Raw genomic sequence first — 18,341 nt, forward strand, 5'->3', positions numbered from 1 at the left:
TCCGTGTCCTGGCTCAGGCCAAGTCCTGCAGCCGGAAGAGGTTAGGATAGGATGAGCTGAGTGAAAAGCGCTTAGAATTGGGCATGTCATGTAAGAACCTGAAAGTGTTATATTTATGGCGCTTCTCTTGAGGGTAGGGTGCTCCCCTTCATAGGCACAAATGGGTGGGTGTTCATGGTGGGATTGCTCAGATCCAAAAGACACTACCCTATAAAAAAATCACCAGACAAACTCAAAACTTCTACAGCGCTTGGCACATATCATTCTTTTAGTAAGATTTGAGGATTAAAAGATGAGTAAGACATACATCCTTCTGTTGAGTAACTCAGCCACCTAAATGAAGGAAAAGCTAATAGTAATAATAGATACCCTTTATTCGGAACTTTCTATTTGCAATATGATTTGCATAATCTTTAATCTTCTACAACTCTGGAGTAGATACTTTTTTTTAAAAAATCATTCTTTCCAGGTAAACACATAATGTTTGCCGTAGGGCACACAGCTAGAAATTTGGGGATCATAGGGAGGACTAGGATTTGAAAACGAGCATCCTAACTCAGAGAACTTCTGTGAACATACCTGGACTATTAAAAATATGTATGAAAAACATGTTCTATACTATAAGCCACTTTACATATTAATAATTATTATTGGGGATGTTTGTTACAATATTAAGAATAGTCAGGGAAAGCATTTAATACAAGAAAAAATCAATGCCATGTATGTGTAATATGGTATTGGTTTTTCATGTATACAACATGGCATTGATTTTTCTTGTATTTTTCTTCTCCATTAACACTTTGTGTGTGTGTATTTTCTTGGCAGGTCCTCTCTCATTTACATGCTTCCCTGTTCCACATGCCCCTTTAGAATTTACTGGAATAGATTCTCATTTGATGGTTATTAGGGAGTTCAATCTTCTTGATCTCTAAGAATCTCTTCAGCTATGACATTTAGTCCGTAATTGTATCTTTTACAGACTAATGTATACCTAGAGGTGGAGGCCATTAGGGTTAGGGGAAGGATGAGACTAGTGAGGGCTGGAGCAACCCATAAAGTTCCAATGGAAAACCTGGGATTAGAGTCGCACATGAAGGGACAAGCATAATTCAGAAAGGGAGTGCAAAGGAATGAATGATACTGCCTTTTATGATGAGTCAGTGTAAATATTAGCGATACTATATTTTATGTTCCTGGAGATTATTTGAGCAGCAGTTGTATTAATCTTTTCAAAGATGGTCTTATTTATAGCAGGCGATGAAAAAAGCCAGTTTCTCTCATAGTATTTGAGTTCAAATGAATTTGTTTTTCCATCTGCCCTTGAGTAGAGTTCTAAAATCTTCAAATAGGATCTACCTACCTTTAAGAAAATAATTATGCAGACTTTAAAAATAAAAAGAATTTAATTTTTATACAATGTTTTTGAGTTAAATACAATAAGACCCTTGTTTGCTTAGTAGTTTAATTTGTCATTTAAAAATCTCTGGTTGACTGTAGCTGACTTCACAAATGTTAATTTATGTTATTCTTCAGTGAATATGTATTTCTTAAATGAGAAAACTTTCTAAGTCTCTTACAATTTATGTGTGGTCAAGTTACTATAATCCAATATAGCTATATTTGATCACAGCTTCACAAATTAGGTTATTTATTAATCTGTTCTCTAGATTATTATAGAGTTCTTTTATATAGACAATTTTTAATATCTAATACATAAAACCTTGATGAAAGGGAACAGGAAAGATCAAAAAGGAAAAATAGAAGGGTTTGACTTCTTGTTTCCTTGTAGGTGGACTCCCATTATTGTCCCAGTTGCTTAGAAAATATGCCATCAGCTGAAGCCAAACTAAAAAAGAACAGGTAAGACTGGGATCCATTTTTTCTGTTTCCTCAACTATTTTTTTAATAGTGGTAAGAAAACACATAGAATTAACTCTCTTTTTTAACTAGCTTTTTTTTTTTTTTCCATTTTTTAGCATTACCTTTGCCAAAGATGAAATATCCTTTGATTCTTTAAATAAACTTTCTGTTTTAGAATAGTTTTAGACTTAAGAATTATTGTGAAGATGATAAAGAGAATTCTCATTTACTCCATACCCAGTCTCCCCTAGTGTTAACATCTTACTTTAGTGTGGTATATTTGACTCAATGAGCAATACCGGTACATTATTAAATAAACTCCACGTTTCATTCAGATTTCCTCAGTTTTTTCCTAATGCCTTTTTTCTGTTCCAGGATCCTATTCAGGATATTCACATTATATTTAATCGTTGTGTCTTCTTAGACTCCTAAAGCTATGATACTTTCTTTGACTTTCCTTGGTTTTGATGATCTTAAAAGTTTTGAGGAGTGCTGGTCAGATATTTTGTAGAATGCCCCTCATTTGGAATTTGTCTGATGTTTTTTCCATCAACTGGGGGAATATGTTTTGGGGAGGAGGCCCACAGAGGTAAAGTGCATCATATCAAGGGAATATACAATCCTATGAATTATCACTGTTGATGTTAACCTCAATTACCTGGCTCGAACTAGTGCTTGTCAGGTTTGTTCCATGTGCATTTACTCTTTTTACTCTTTTTCCCCCTCTCCTTTTCCATGTTATACTCTTTGGAAGGAAAATCACCAGAGCCCAAACTTAAATAGTGGGGAGTTATGCTCCCCCTCCGTGAGGGCTGTTTGTGTTAATTATTTGGAATTCTTTTGCATGGAAGATTTTTCTCTTTTTTTCCTAGTTATTTAATCATTTACTTAAAGCAATATGGGCTCATAGATGTTTATTTTATGGTTTAGGTTATAATCTAATACTACTTTTTTTTTTTGCTCAAATTATTTTACGTTTGGCCATTGCGAACTCTTTGACTCCTGTATCTCTCTGACGTACCCCCATCATTAACCTTGAGGGTGATTTGTTCATTCATTTGAGTACTTTCTTACTTTCCAGTACTAGATACCCCAGGCTCATTCTATGTATTTTCTGCCTCAATCCTAGCATTAGCCATTTCTCCAAGGAGCCCTGGTTCCTTTTATTGGTGAATGGTATTTAAAACCGAGATGTGGGTGGTAGGTGCGTTCATTGCTCCTCGGTGCCATTTGGTCTTTAGTTTGATGTAAAAGTCGTTTGCTACCAGTCACATTTCTGCAGCTCCATGGATGCAAACTATTGTTATTTATCTTTCCTATCCTCAAGAAATACTTTTTGATAAGCTAGACACAGTTTTATATGCTGTCCACACATTAATTTTTATCATTTAATCCTCAAAATAGTCCCATGAGGTGGTTACTTTTATTATCGTTACTTGAGGATATTATCCATATGGGAAAAATATTGTAGATAATTGGAATCATAGAATAGAACTTCAGTACAAGTCCAGGATTAGAGGTGAAATCTTGATAACCTCAGGTGGTGGGAAAGTTAAAAGCAACAAGGCACAAGGGCCCCTGAAGGGGAAATGTTGACTGAGCCCTAGAAAGAATAGTGCCTAAGGAGAGAACAGAAAGCCCTAAAAAAGCAGTGCTTCTGAACCATTCCAGTTTGCCAGCACTGTTTGGTTTCTCTTTCAGTTCTCTGGCACAGCAAACAAGCAGTTATTTTCCAAACCAATTTCATAGGTCATTGTATTGTTGCCTCTCAGTTTTCCATTGTGCAACTTGTCTGTTCTCTCTGAAGGCATAAATTGTGACATTTCTGTTTTCCTTGGCACTCTTCGTGGTCTGTATATGCATAAAAGGAGTCCAAAATAGTTAATGCCAAACTGTGAATGCCGATTCCCTCTGTGGAGTAGCATTGGGTAGGCTCTGATTCTTCAGGAACTCTTGATGGTGATTTTTTTTTAAATGAACATATAATACTTTTGAAATTTTAAAACGAAGTTTCTATGAATCTCAGGAATACTTATTTCATATTGTTTTTGAGACAATTCAAGAGTGAGTACAATTCTCTCTTGAATTCCTAACACCTAGAACAACATCAGACACGTAGTAAGTACTTGGTAATATTTGTCGAGTAAAGGAATTGTTGTATTTCTTTATCATAGATGTGCCAACTGCTTTGACTGTCCTGGCTGCATGCACACCCTCTCCACTCGGGCTACAAGCATCTCCACGCAGCTTCCAGATGACCCAGCCAAGACTACCATGAAGAAAGCCTATTATCTGGCTTGTGGATTTTGTCGCTGGACATCTCGAGATGTGGGCATGGCAGACAAATCTGTGGGTGAGTGAAGTAGACTTCAGCATGAGATTTTGTGAAATTAACAGTGCTATAATTGCCCACAGATTATTATTTCTGTTACCTGTTGGGCAGTAGGAGCTAAATTCATAGTATTTTGTCATTCAATCTTCCGCATACTCAGATTCTCCCATTTATGGACAATGATATTTCATCCGAGACCAGGTTAACTTTAGTTTTTTCAGAGTAGGTAAAATAGTCTTTATAAATCACTTTCTTAGAATCTAAATATTGATGTTCTTTATAAAAAATAAACGCCACTGATGACAAAACACCATTCACACATTCACAAAACTAAAAGACAAAAGTGACAAACTAAGAACAATATTTGGATCATGCATAACAGATAAAGTTAATGAGGAACCTTTATACATCAGTAAGAGACCCAATAGAAAAATAGGCATAGGACAGCAGCTTTCAAAGTGGAAATAAAAATGGTCAGTAGCCAAAATGTGTATTCTGAAGGGACCATGGTAGAGTTAAAACTCTCCGTCTTCACCCCAGACTCTTTATTATCCTTGCAGATTCCATGGAAAGACCCTAACCTTTTATAAAGTTATAACCCAAGCCCTACTCCTTCTTGTTGTCCTCTCAAATTTTATAGACCTATCTTCTATTTTTGCTCTTTGGGTATCATGAAATAGTACTGTCTTGTACTATTAATATTGTTTAAATGTGAACTTTTCAACTGTTCTCAACTCTAATATGAGTTCTTTGGGAACAAAGACCTTGTTTTGAATGTCTGAATTCTTCATTTAGTTTTCATTGTCCAGTGGAGTAGAGTTTTTGTTTTCACTCACAACATGGTGAGGTAATACTTTTAAAAAGTAATAAGTATGCAGAAAGATATGTTCAACTTTGCTGGTTATCAGGAAATTGCAAATTAAAACGTTATCCATTGATTTTTTTTATATTTGGTAATATCAGATGTTGGCCAAAACATGGAAAATAGTTCTTTCATGTTACCACCTTGAAGAGCAGTTGGTAACATCTGTTAAAATTTTAAATTGCTTTTTTCCTTCTGCCCAGCAATTCCATGTCCCAAATATCTATCTTGGCACATTCAAATACATACTCAAAGATACATGTATATGTGTATACATACATACATGCATGCATTCATTCATTCATTCATACATACATACATACATACATATGTTTATATATATACCTATATAAATAATGCTTATCAGCGAAACAGAAATAATGCGTGTGTTTGGACCTAAAACACCACCTAACACATTAATTACCTGTCCGTTATTTGAGCATTTCAGAGCGGAGATTGCACTTATCATTATTAGGAAACTTATTTTTACGCTTCCTATACTTCATGGTTAACATCAGAGTAGAAACACTCCTTATATAGTCAGTTGCTATTTATTTTTATGTAAATAGCATTGCCAATTCCCTATTGTCTTTTGCTTTCCAAAATTTCATTTATAAAATTTTCTGAAAATATTTTAGATTTGTTAAAAATTCCCGTTTTTGGATTTTCATGTAAAATTTCAGCTTTCTTACTAATATATGAGGAAGCCCATAACAAACTCATGTCATTTGACATACAAAGTGAAGATAGACTTTAGCTAAAAACTTTCAGATTCTTATACAATTTGGAATAAATATGGGTGAAATTTCTTTAGATTCAACTCCATTCTTGAAATTTTAATCTTTGATTTTATTCATTTTGCTCCTTGGTTTAAAATGCTTCAGCTCTTGGTTATTTTTCTGACTTTGTACATTAAATTGATAAAATATTCTTCAAAAAAAAAGTTAACAAGTATATCTTAGTTTATTAAAAACATTCGTTGGTGGGTAGATAGTTCCTGAAATGTGATTTATATTAGAATGATCTTATAGCATCTTTTTAGTTTATGAGTAAATATTTGCATGTGTATGTTTTAATGTCAATGTAGCAAGCAAGTTGTTTGAATTTGTTTATGAATTTAAGTTAAATGTAAAAAAAAAAAAAATCCCCTCAAATTGGCATAGTATATGCCTTAGTGAGTTACAGTGTATTTTTCCATGTTTGTATTTTGTCTCTTTTTATCAAATTAAACAAAGCCCAGAAATCTAAATAGACTTATCAGTTTGTACCTCTGTAAATGAATGTTTATGTTTTGGAGATTATGAGTCATTAGGATTCAAGAATTTATATTTCAGAAATTTAAAACCATGCTTGCTTCTAGAAATCTGTTTCCTCTAGGGTATCTTGATAGTGATAATTGAATACAAGGAGTTCTTAAAAGAGTACAGATAATTTCCATGATGTCATTGGCATCTGAGAAGCTCTGAAACCACTTTAGTTATAACTATTTGTTTATTTATAAATAAGCCATTGTATCAGTAAAGTGCATGGAAAAACTTATAATGAGATGGTTGGGTCTCCCAAATTGCTGTTGAGAATAAATTACCACTTCTAAAGAAGCAATTAGTACATTCACATTTTAAAAAATATTGCAACTAAAACATTTATTTTACATAATTTTTCATGATTGCCTTAAGTAGGCAACTTATAATATGAATCTTGTACTAAAGGATGTTATTGCTGCCATTTCTTGGAAGGGAGTATAGTGTCGTTTTGAACAGGGTTCTTTTGTTTTGGAAAAAAAAATTGTTTTAAATTTTATAAATAATATACATTCACGTATTTATCACCCAGCTTAAAAACATTAAACATAAACAAAACAGTTTAAACCCATTGCGGAGCCACTGACAATACTTTTCAATGTGAAGCATGTGGAAACATACTGTATGTATCCTGCTACTACTTTTCTCTATCTATATTATGTCTGTTATAGTAGTAGATTTCATTTCATCCATGACATACCACAGTTTACTTACCCAGTCTCCTCTTGATGGGCATTTAGGCAGTTGTCACATTTTTTCCTTTTGACAACAAGTGGTGTTAGAAACATCCTCTTGATGGGCATTTAGGCGGTTGTCACATTTTTTCCTTTTGACAACAAGTGGTGTTAGAAACATTCTTATATGTGTTTCATAAGTCACAAGAGTAAGGGTTTCTTTGCATTAGAAATTATAAAACTACAATTGCTAGGTTTAAGTTGTATACATCTTTAGCTCTCCAAAATGGTTTACCAGTTTTTGCTCCTGCCAGCCATTGTTCTAGGCCCTTGGCATTTTTTAGCATTGTTTTTCCAAACTGTTGGTTGTAAGATGGTATCTCATTATAGTTTAGCTTTCTCCTTTTTTTGGTTAGCTTTATTGAGATATAGTTTACATATGACGAAACTCACCAATTTTAAGTGTAGAATTCTGTGGGTTTTGACAAATATGTGTAATCAAGTAGCCACCACCACAATCATGTTACAGAACAATTCCCATCACCTGAAAAAGTTTCCTCATGCCCCGTCGCACTCAATTTCTTACCCCTACCTCTTTCCTGGCTGCTGACACACTAATGTACTTTCTATCACTGTGACTTTGCCTTTTCTAGATGTTTATACAATTGAGGTCTTGCAGTACATAGTCTTTTGTGTTAATCTTCTTTAGCTTAGCATAATACTTTTGAGATTTGCCCATGTTTTTGCTTTTTATTATTGAGTATTATATCTGTTGTATGGATATACCACAATTGGTTTATTCATTCTCTAGTGATGGACATTGAGTTTTTCTCCAGTTTTTGTCTCCTGAATAAAGCTGCTGTGAACATTTGCCTGCAAGTCTTAGTGTGGATATATATACTCATTTTTCTTGAGTAAATACCTAGGAGTGGAATTGCTGGGTCATAGGGTAAGTGTATGTTTCAGGACTGGAAACTGCCAAACTATTTTGTAAAGTGGCAGTACCATTTTGGATCCCTACAGCCACATAGGAAAGTTCCAGTTCCTCAGCAATCCTTAGTATCGCCAGTATTTTTCATTTTAGCCATTCCAGTAGGTATGTAGTAATACCTCATTGTGGTTGTAACTTGCATTTTCTTAATTGCTTAATTTGTCATCAATATAGTTTCTTTAGTGAAGTGTTTGTATAAATCTTTTGCCCATTTTTTAACTGAACTTTTGTCTTTTTATTGAGTTGTAACAGTTCTGTATTCTGGATACAAGTCCTTTGTTCAATATATGTTTTTAAATATTTTCTCCCAGTCTGTGACTCGCCCTTTTAGTTTCTCAGCAGTGTCTTTTGAAGAACACAAGTTCCTAATTTTGAGGTCCAACTTAATCAATTTTTTAGTTTTATTGTTCATGCCTTTTGTTTCCTAGTGAAGAACTTAGCCTAACACAAGGGCACTAAGATTTTCACTGATATTTTCTTCTAGGAAGATTATAGTTTTAGCTCTTACATGTACGTTTATTGTTCATTTCAGGGTAAGTGTTGTTTACATTGTGAGGTAAGGGTCAAGGTTCATTTTTTTTTGTATATGGATATCCAGTTATAGCACCACTTGTTGAAAATATTCATTATGGTTTTACTTCCGGCTTTCTGGAATAATCTTTGTCTTTATGATTTGTGCTGTTTGTTTCTTAGGTAAGAAAATTTCCTCTACCTAGAGTCATAAAAGTAGAACTTGCACAGTGTTGCAGATAAGAGCAGGGTCTCCAGAGTCAGAGTTTGAATACTGACTTACCACTTACTATCTTTGTGACCTCGGGCAGTTATTTAACTCTCTGAACCTCAGTTTCCTCAATTTCTCATTTGTAAAATGAGACGAATAATAAGAGTTCCCATCTCAGAGGGTTATAAGAATAAAATGAAATGTAAAACATTTCAAGTGCCTGGCAGAGAAGCTGTATGTGTGTTAGTTGTGGTGGTGGTGGTGATTATCACCATCATTATATTTAAAGAAAATAATTTATTCTGAGCATTCTGATCTATATAATTTTTAGGACTCTTTCTTGGAAGTTCTGCGAGTTTATGTTCTTAAGTTTTACTTTGTGGCTTGCAGATGACCTATTTTTGTGAAAATCAAATTATCAAATTATGAAATTCTTATTTAATGTTCCTTTATTTTGCAGCCAGTGGTGGTTGGCAAGAACCTGAAAATCCTCACACTCAACGGGTAAGTAAAGGTCATCAGGCTAAGAAAAGATAGAGAGAAAGACTGAAGATCTTCCATTTTATCAGTGATATGTGGCCTATGCTTAGAAATCCATGATGTGTAAATTGCTTCTCACTGTAAGACATGAAATCACAACGGCAGTTTCTTCCGTTAAGTTAATAGAGAAACTTAGGTATACTTTTAGTTCTGTATTCAAGTTGTGAATCAGAAAAAGGAAACTGATGTTTTTGTTTCTCACATAACTTGCCAACTATTGTTCTCAAATACTCTTGGAAGTATGATCAATATATAGATAACTTAGCTCCTGGAAACACCACTAATTTAGAGGATATCCTTGGGCTTGACAGTGGTTGCTTACAGAATCGTGACTTGAACACCCTTTAACAGTTCATAGTGACTTCATCTCTGTAGTATACACTAGAGCTGATATTTTGCCTCTGAAACTAGAATATGAGGAAGATAATTAAGTACTATCGAAATGAATGTATGTACAATCAAGCTCCAAATTAAACAATTTATAATTATCTACTTTTGACATCAAAAATTAGAAACACTGAAAACATCTTGGATGATGGTGTGGGGAACTGGACCTTTTTACATATACTATTATTGGTGTAAATTAGTGCAGTGTCTACTTCCTAGACTCTGACAGAAATACTTATGCATGAAAATGTATATATTCATTCATCGAATATTTATTGCCATGGACTGTGCTGAACAATAGGGATCCATGGTCCCTGCCCTTATAGAGTTTAAGACTAATGGGAAAACAAAAATCAGATAACCCCCAGATAAAGGATAAACTGTAAGTAATGTGAAGAAGACATAAATTGTACCATGTCAACATTTCTCGGGGAATTTTAACTAGTTAGGGCCATAGCTGAAGATGTTGCTAAGATTTGAGGACAGCATGCATATAAGGGAAAGAATTTAAGGTGGAGGAATGGCATAGGCAAGGAGCTTGTAAATGAAAGTGGCAGAACAAGTTGTAGACAAGCTAAGTGTGACTAGAGTGAAGCATAGCATCAGGTGAATGGAGAGAATTGTCAGACCACGCACGCAGGATCATGTAAATCGAGTTAAGGAGTTTGAGAAGGCTTTAAAGGTTTTCAGCAAAGAGCTGGTAAGATCAGATTATGTTTCTAAAACATAATTGTTACTGAATTGCAAGGATAAGAGAAGGTACCAGGAGACCATTTAAGTCCTATCCTAGGAAGCGGTTAAATAACTTATAAGTCGTCTGTACAATACAATAAGATGTAGCCTTTAAAAAGAATAAGGTAGATCTATTTTACTGTCGTTCATGAAACTTTCAATAAAAAAGGAAGTTTTTTTTTTCTTTATGTAAAATATAGAAAGACTTGTATTTATTTTTATCCATACAAAAACTATATTTCTATACATAGGTTGTTATAAATGTGTGTAAAATATAATATACTTGTGTCTGTAAGTATGTAAGAAAGATATCTAAACTGTAATAGGTAACTCTGGTGATGAGAAAGGTGGACTTGAGATAGAAGTTTCACTTTTTATTTTTTACATTTGCATTTTTCACAACATGTTTTTATGTTTAAAATATATTTAAAAAATAAAAATGTGCGATGGAATGGGGGAGGAAATAGAGTACAAAATGTCACATTCTTAGAAATAGATGGCCCTCTGGCCATGCAGAAAACAGGAGCAGTTATGAAGGGAAATAATGAAGTAAAAGAGCAATGAAAAGAGAGCATGACATGTTTAAGTCTTTTTATTGCCCATTTCTACCTGTTGTTAAACTTGAAGTTTCTGTTTCAATTCTGAAATAGGTCATGTACTGAAGAAAAATTCTTTTCAAAGAAAAGGGCAAACTTGCCCACCTTAATAATTTGTCGTATATATGTGTCTAGTCAGTGTAGTTGACTAATTTTGTATGTTTCCTTTTAGCTTTTTCATGAAAAATACTATTTTTGATTTCTTACAGATGAACAAACTGATTGAATATTACCAGCAGCTTGCTCAGAAAGAGAAAGTTGAGCGAGATCGCAAGAAACTGGCGCGGCGTAGAAACTATATGCCTTTGGCCTTCTCGGTGAGGACCTGGTACCAAAAGGAGTTTGCACTTCATTGATCAGGACCTGTGTGGCATAAGGACAGTGACCATTTCAGAAAGTGGCCATTGTCCCTAGATTCCTGAAGAATGAATAGCAGAGAAAGGTTTCTCAGATTATAGGTTTTAGTCCAGTAGTGATGGTTTTGCCATATTATGAGTTCTATTTGAGTTGTTGGAGTTTTAAGGAAATTCGTGTTTCTTTCTTCATCACTCCCCTTCTCTTCTGATTATTCCCCAAAGAGGCTGCTATTTGTAAACACCACAGAACTCGTGCAGCTTTTAGATATTACAGAAAATCAGGTCAGCAAGTGGTAGATTTTATTCATATTACTACCATGTAGCCCACCCTCGACATCCTGGTATCTAGTTATCATAATTTGGGGGGCACCTTCCCATATTTCTTCAGTATGAAAACATTGACTTTTACACAGTGCATTTGTTAAATAGTAATATATGCAAATTAATTTTTGATAATGAATTATTTACAGAAGTCATTCTCCACTAGTTTGTATGCTACCGATAAGAAGCAAGGGATTAGGATTTGGAATTTTTGTTATTCCCCAAGTTTTATTTGCTCTCACAGAACAATTTGTTTTCTGTGTGTTTGCTTGGCATTTAATAAATAACATTTATTGAATGGCAGTGATGTGTCAATCCCTGTGCTAAGCACTTTACACATGTTATTTAATCCTCACAGTAATTCTGTAGATGGTATATCCCTATTTTACAGTTGAGAAAATGAGACCTTTAAAGATTAAATAACTTGTCATACTGCTTCTGCATGAGAATTAGTTAAGCCATCAAAACCCTAAAAATTGGTAAGGTCCACATAAAAATATCTAGTTCAGAATTTAATACAACATTAAAACTTAGAAAGCAACTAAAAGCCAAAGACTTTGATGAAGTCTTAATGAGTTTTTCTGCATAATCCAATGATGCAAATAACATATGCAAATGGCATATATACTAGTGTATTTAGGAGAGGAATGGGAATTAAATGCACTATTTTTCCAACTTTCCCATATAACCTGCCTGCTGTATGAGTTTGCTTCTATCTTATGCTGCATTTTTTTTGTCTCTGTTGCAACCTGCTGCTAATTTGGGGCCTACAGCAACACACTATTCATGTAGTGGTAAGTTCTCTTTTATGATTCTTGCTAACCCTGAAGAAGTTAGCAGGTGATCACTGGTGTCCCAAGAAGACATTCATCATGTGACTTAGACATTCCACATAGTTTTGGTCTAAGCCATAGCTTAGATACTTTTCAATTAATAGTTAAAAAAAATTTTTTTGATTTTACTATATTAATATAGTTTCAGTCTCCATGTTTGGTGCTTGTATTATTTTAAGAATAAGAAGATATGGGGCTACAAATTACTCTCTTTAAAAGAAGCTTCAAATTAGTTTTGTTTGTTTTGTTTTGTTTATGTTTTGCTTATTTCCCTAAGCTTCTCATGCTGTCCCACCCAAAATTCTTTCTTTTGACAAATAGGATTTATAAAGGTGAACTTTCTCATAGAAATTTCTGAACTCTGTTTAGGACAAATATGGTCTTGGAACCAGACTTCAGCGACCACGAGCTGGTGCAACCATCAGTACCCTTGCTGGACTTTCGTAAGTTTGGACATAAGTGTCTTTGAGGAAAAAAAAGCAGATATTAAAATGAAGAATGAAGGAAGGTGATTTTTAAATAAATAACAATTACCAATGGTGAAGAAGATTCTCACTTAGAAGAGACCTAAACAGAAAGACCATAACAGAGGAATATTTCAATTTTTGATGTCATAGACTTTACAGATAATCAGGTGGACCCTTAACAAAGTACTGGTTTTTCTCTTTTAGCCTTAAAGAAGGAGAGGACCAGAAAGAGATAAAGATTGAGCCAGCTCAAGCTGTAGATGAAGTGGAACCTCTACCCGAAGACTACTATACAAGACCAGTAAATTTAACAGAGGGTAATTTTATTCATGATTCTACTTTGTTTATATTTCACAACTAATTCTGCTTTTGTTACTTTTATGCCTTGGATGTGAGATTTTGAATGGCTTAGTTGTTAGTAGTAAAATGAATCATGTAGAAAATAAAATAGATGTAATAGATGTAATCGTTTGAAGAACTTTAAAACGTCCAGTGTGTACATGGTAGATTTTTGAGGAGTACTATTCACAAAAACTGTTGTTTTATGTAATTTCATATAAGTCTGATTTTGAGCAAGTAACCAAACTAAGCCTGATTTCTGCCTTTCATGCTAGTGACCACCCTTCAGCAGCGCCTCTTACAGCCTGACTTCCAACCAATCTGTGCATCCCAGCTCTATCCTCGTCACAAACATCTTCTGATCAAACGGTCCCTGCGCTGCCGGGTAAGTATTGCATTCTGTAGAGTTGCCATTTGTACCAGGGAAAAACAAACATAAACATGATCGCTATCTGGCCAATATCAAAATATCTCTGGAATGTAGTAAATAAAGAGAATGCAAAGGTGTCCAGGCACTATTTTGAAGATAGACTCAGTCCTCACAACTCTGTGAAGTAGGTACTATTAATACCCCTGTTTTACAAGTATAGAAACTGAGGTATCCCGAAGGTTGAGTTCATGGTATAAGTCCTAAAAGATTAGCGAAAGAATATATAGTTTAATAGAGAAAAAACAAAAAGGGCTAATTTAAGAAAAAATAAGCAATTTAAAAGAAAGCAAGAAAGAAGAAAAAGTAGCAAAATCCAGCCTCTGGGAATCTATAAAAGAAACAATAGAGTTTCTTCAATAAATAAATTGTAAAAAAAAAAAAAAGAAAGAAAGAAAAACCTTTTAGATTACTCCTATTCAACAGAACTTCTTATGGTAATGGAATTGTTCTGTGTCATGCAGTTCAACATGGTAGTCACTAGTCACATGTAGCTGTTGAACACTTGAAATGTAATAGTGCAACAGAGATGCTGATTCATCATCTTAGTTCATTTTAATAACCGCATGTGACTAGTGGCTACTGTTATCAAAGAGTTCAGTGCTAGATTAGAAGAGACTTAAGCATGTTAAGGACAATGTATAGACTAATTCTTGATGCAAACAGAACATAGAAGGAAAGGGGCCAGAGGAGGAAGAACAAAAGAAAGGAAGGGGAAGGGGGAAAATAAGGAAGGAAAAAATATATGAAAACTTTAGAGAAATTTAAACTTTTTTTATGCTACTAAAAGAAATGTTCGTTTTTTTAGTTTTGTAAATTTTTAAATAGTATTATAACTTTTAAAAATAGTTTTATGTTTTAGAGATACATAGCAAAATATCTTTGGATGAAATGACATGATGTGTGATATCTGTTTCAAAATAATCAAACATGGGGAGCGGATCAGAATGTGGATGGAACAAGATTGGCCATCGTTGCTAACAAGTTTGCTAATTGTTGAAGCCAGGTGATGGATACCTAGGGATATATAATACTAGCCTGTATTTTTGCATGTGTTAGAAATTTTCTGTAATGGAAAGCCTTTTTAAAAAGAAAGGAAAAGCCCACTTTAAATATAAAGGCACATATAGATTTTAAAATATGGATGGAGAAAAATATACCATGCTTACACTAATCAAAAGCAAGAGTAGCATTATTAATTTCAGACATAAGATTTCAAAGTATGACAGTTATCAGGGATAAAGAAGGGCATTACATATGGAAAAGGGGTCAGTTCTCCAAAAAGATAATAATTCTTAACTTGTATATGTGTTATAGTAGAGTATCAAACTATGTGAGACAAAAACGGACAGAACTACAAGGAAAAATAGGTGAATCTGCTAGTATAACTGGACACTTCAACACTCCTCTCTTAGAAATGAACAGATCTCGCAGGCAAAAAATCAGGACATAGTTGAACTCAGTTAAATCCATCAACCATTGAATATAATTGCCATCTACAGACTATTTTATCCAAAAACACATTTTTCTCAAGCTCACATGGAACATTCACCAAGAGAGACTATGTTCAGGCCATAAAAAACACATAGAAATCATACAGTATGGAATTAAACTAGGAATCGATAAAAGAAACGTAACTGCAAAGTCTCCAAATATGTGGACTAAACAACATTTCTAAATAATACATGGGTCAAAGAAGAAATCTCAAGAGAAATTTACAATATTTTGAACTAAATGAAAATGAAAACACACCTTATCAGATTTGTGGAATGCAGTAGAAACAGTGGTTAGAGGGAAATTTATAGCATTATGTATATATTAGAAAAGAAGATCTAAATAAACTCAGTAATGTAAGTTTCTACCTTAGGAAGAAAAGGAAAAATTTAATCTAAAGTAAGCAGAAGAAAAGAAATAATAAGAATTAGAGCAGAAAGCAATGATGAAAACAAATCAGTAGAGAAAAGCAGTGAAACCAAAAGCTAGTTGTTTTGAAAAGATCAATCCATAAGTTGCTAGCCAAGCTAACTAAGAGAGAGAGAGGATACAAATTACTAATGTCAGAAATGGAAGAGAGGTGTCACTACAGTTCCCATGGAAATGAAAAGGATACTAAAAGAATACAATGAACAACTCTGTGCCTACAAATTTGATAACCTAGATAAAACGGACCAATTTTTTGAAAGATTCAGTCTGCCAAAACACAAGAAATAGACATGTGAATAGGTCTATATCTATTAAAGCAATGGAATTAATTACCTTCTAAAACAGCACCAGGCCAAAATGTGTTGACTGGTGAATTCTACCAAATATTTAAAGAAGAAATTATATCAAATTTTCTATAATCTCTCAGAAGATAGAAGCAGTTAACTGCCTAACTTGTTCTACGAGGCCAAAGACATTACAAGAAAATCTACCAAAAGTAAATAAGCTGTGCGTCCTATGGACTCATCAGCCTGAGTTCTAGGAGTCTAAAGATGTACCTCTACAAACTAAAATGAGCAGAGATTAGAGTATACTCACACAATTGGTACTATAAATCTATGAAAAAGAATATAATAGTGTGGAATATCTTTTTAAATTCAAAAAGCAGGTTGCACGGCAGGTGCATAACTTTCTGTGTAAGAAGGAAGGAAAATAAATACATGTATGTATAAATAAAAAGTAGATGTATATGTTAAATTAGACTTGCAATAGAATGAAGAAAGAAACAGACTCATGTATGTGAGGGAACTTGATTTTACTAAATACGGCATTTCAGATCATTGGGGAAAGAATAGCCATTAAATTTTCCTAGGTCAAATGATTATGTGAAAAAAATAAAATGGGGACTCTCCCTCACTATACACAAAAGTCAATTTCAGGAACACTGGGAATTTTACAGAGGATAAATAAGAGACTATCTTTATGACTTTTGAGAGTATTCCATAAATAAGGGAATATTCTATAAGTAAGACAAATAAGCACACACTATAATGGAAAAGGTTATATATTTGATTAAAACTTGTACCCCTCTGAAGAAAACCCATGAAGAAATGAAAAGATTAAGATGTAGACTGAGAAAAATAATTTGTGAGGCATATAATTAACAAAAGATTAGTATCCAGAGTATGTAAAGAACTTTAGCAGAATAGTAAGGAAAAGGTACCCCAGTATAAAAATAACCAGTAGATAATAACATACAAATATTGGCAGAGGAAATACCAATACTCAATAAATAGGAGAGGTACTCAAACTTATACAGTAATTACGGAAATGTACATTAAAACTACAGATTGACAAAAGCGGTTTGGCAATATTTATCAAAATAAATACACTCACCCATTGATCCACTTCTAGGAAATTACCCTACAGATACATTTACACATGTGGGAAGTGATTCATATATGAGAATACTCATTGTGGCATTATTTGTAGTAGCAAAACCATGGAAACATAAATCAATTTGGGTCTGGTTAAATAAGTTACGGAAGGATACAGAGGCACCTCTGTATGTGCTGTTAGAGAATTCCAAGGTAGATTAAGCTTAAAAAACAAAGGGCAGAAGAATATAAAATGCCCCCTTTTGTGTTATTGTAAAAAAGAAAGATGATTTATATGTATACCTTTATGTGCATAGGCTATCTGTGAGAAAACAGGAGAAGCTGGTTGGCTCTGGGGAAAGGAATCGGGACAGGTTAAATGGTTATCTTTACACTATACCTTTTTTTGTTGTATTAAAACAAATTTTTAACCAGATTCATGTAGTACTCATTCAATAAATAAATGTTACTGTATTTTAAAGCATGAGGTCTGGCGTCACACTACCTGGATTTAAATCTCAGCTCCAGTTCTTACTTGCTCTTTGAAGTTGCACAGATTACTTACTCTTCCTGTGCCCTATTTTCATCGTCTGTGAAATGGGGACAATAATAGTTATAGTACCTACACTTACCTCATAATGTCAACATGGTGTTTAAATTCACTTAAACCAAGAATATATACCTTTTACGCTATTTAGAGAGGAAATAAAAAGGAATGATAGAAAATAGTTGAAAACAAGAAAGCAAATCAACACAATCCATATTGATCAACACACATAGTAAGTATTCCATATGCATTAATTTTATTATTTCAGTAGTTTTGAAGCACTGCAAAGGTATAATAATATTTGACAGTATAGTTGTTTGTAGCTAAAAGTCCAAAACATCTTTTTTTGTATTTCCTGTTTATTAGTAGAATATACTATTTCAAAACATATGCGGTCTTACAACAAAATAAAACAAAACTTCTGAATTTGGCAGCTGTCTTGAATTTGGCAGCTCTGCGGATTAGCAGAATATGTTCCTGTTTTTCTCTGATACGTATATATTTTTTTCTTTTTAGAAATGTGAACATAATTTGAGCAAGCCAGAGTTTAATCCAACATCTATCAAATTCAAAATCCAACTGGTTGCTGTGTAAGTATTTGAGGATTGCGGTTTTCAGTTACTGTTTTTTGTTTTTTTTATGTGAAATGTGCTTTACTCTTCGGTTAAAAAAGGAAAGAAAAACTATTTCTATCAGAATCATCTTGCTGTTCTGTTTCTGTTTAGGTTTTGAATTATATACCATGAAATTTAAGGC

The 18,341-nt window shown here is 33.7% G+C and overlaps 1 protein-coding gene across 1 annotated transcript in view; it reads left to right on the forward strand.

Annotated features, from left to right (window-relative positions):
• The window catches only part of DCTN4 (dynactin subunit 4), a 29,528-nt gene that overhangs the window by 649 nt on the left and 10,538 nt on the right, over positions 1 to 18,341 (forward strand). Inside the window, exons 2-9 of the mRNA XM_016118755.2 lie at positions 1,790 to 1,860; positions 4,035 to 4,213; positions 9,202 to 9,245; positions 11,206 to 11,313; positions 12,876 to 12,949; positions 13,178 to 13,290; positions 13,588 to 13,697; positions 18,102 to 18,175. Of these exons, the coding sequence (XP_015974241.2) occupies positions 1,790 to 1,860; positions 4,035 to 4,213; positions 9,202 to 9,245; positions 11,206 to 11,313; positions 12,876 to 12,949; positions 13,178 to 13,290; positions 13,588 to 13,697; positions 18,102 to 18,175 (773 nt within the window). The remainder of the gene's footprint in view (positions 1 to 1,789; positions 1,861 to 4,034; positions 4,214 to 9,201; positions 9,246 to 11,205; positions 11,314 to 12,875; positions 12,950 to 13,177; positions 13,291 to 13,587; positions 13,698 to 18,101; positions 18,176 to 18,341) is intronic.

The sequence above is a fragment of the Rousettus aegyptiacus genome, unplaced genomic scaffold, assembly GCF_014176215.1.
Source record: "Rousettus aegyptiacus isolate mRouAeg1 unplaced genomic scaffold, mRouAeg1.p scaffold_m13_p_7, whole genome shotgun sequence".
NCBI lineage: Eukaryota > Metazoa > Chordata > Mammalia > Chiroptera > Pteropodidae > Rousettus > Rousettus aegyptiacus.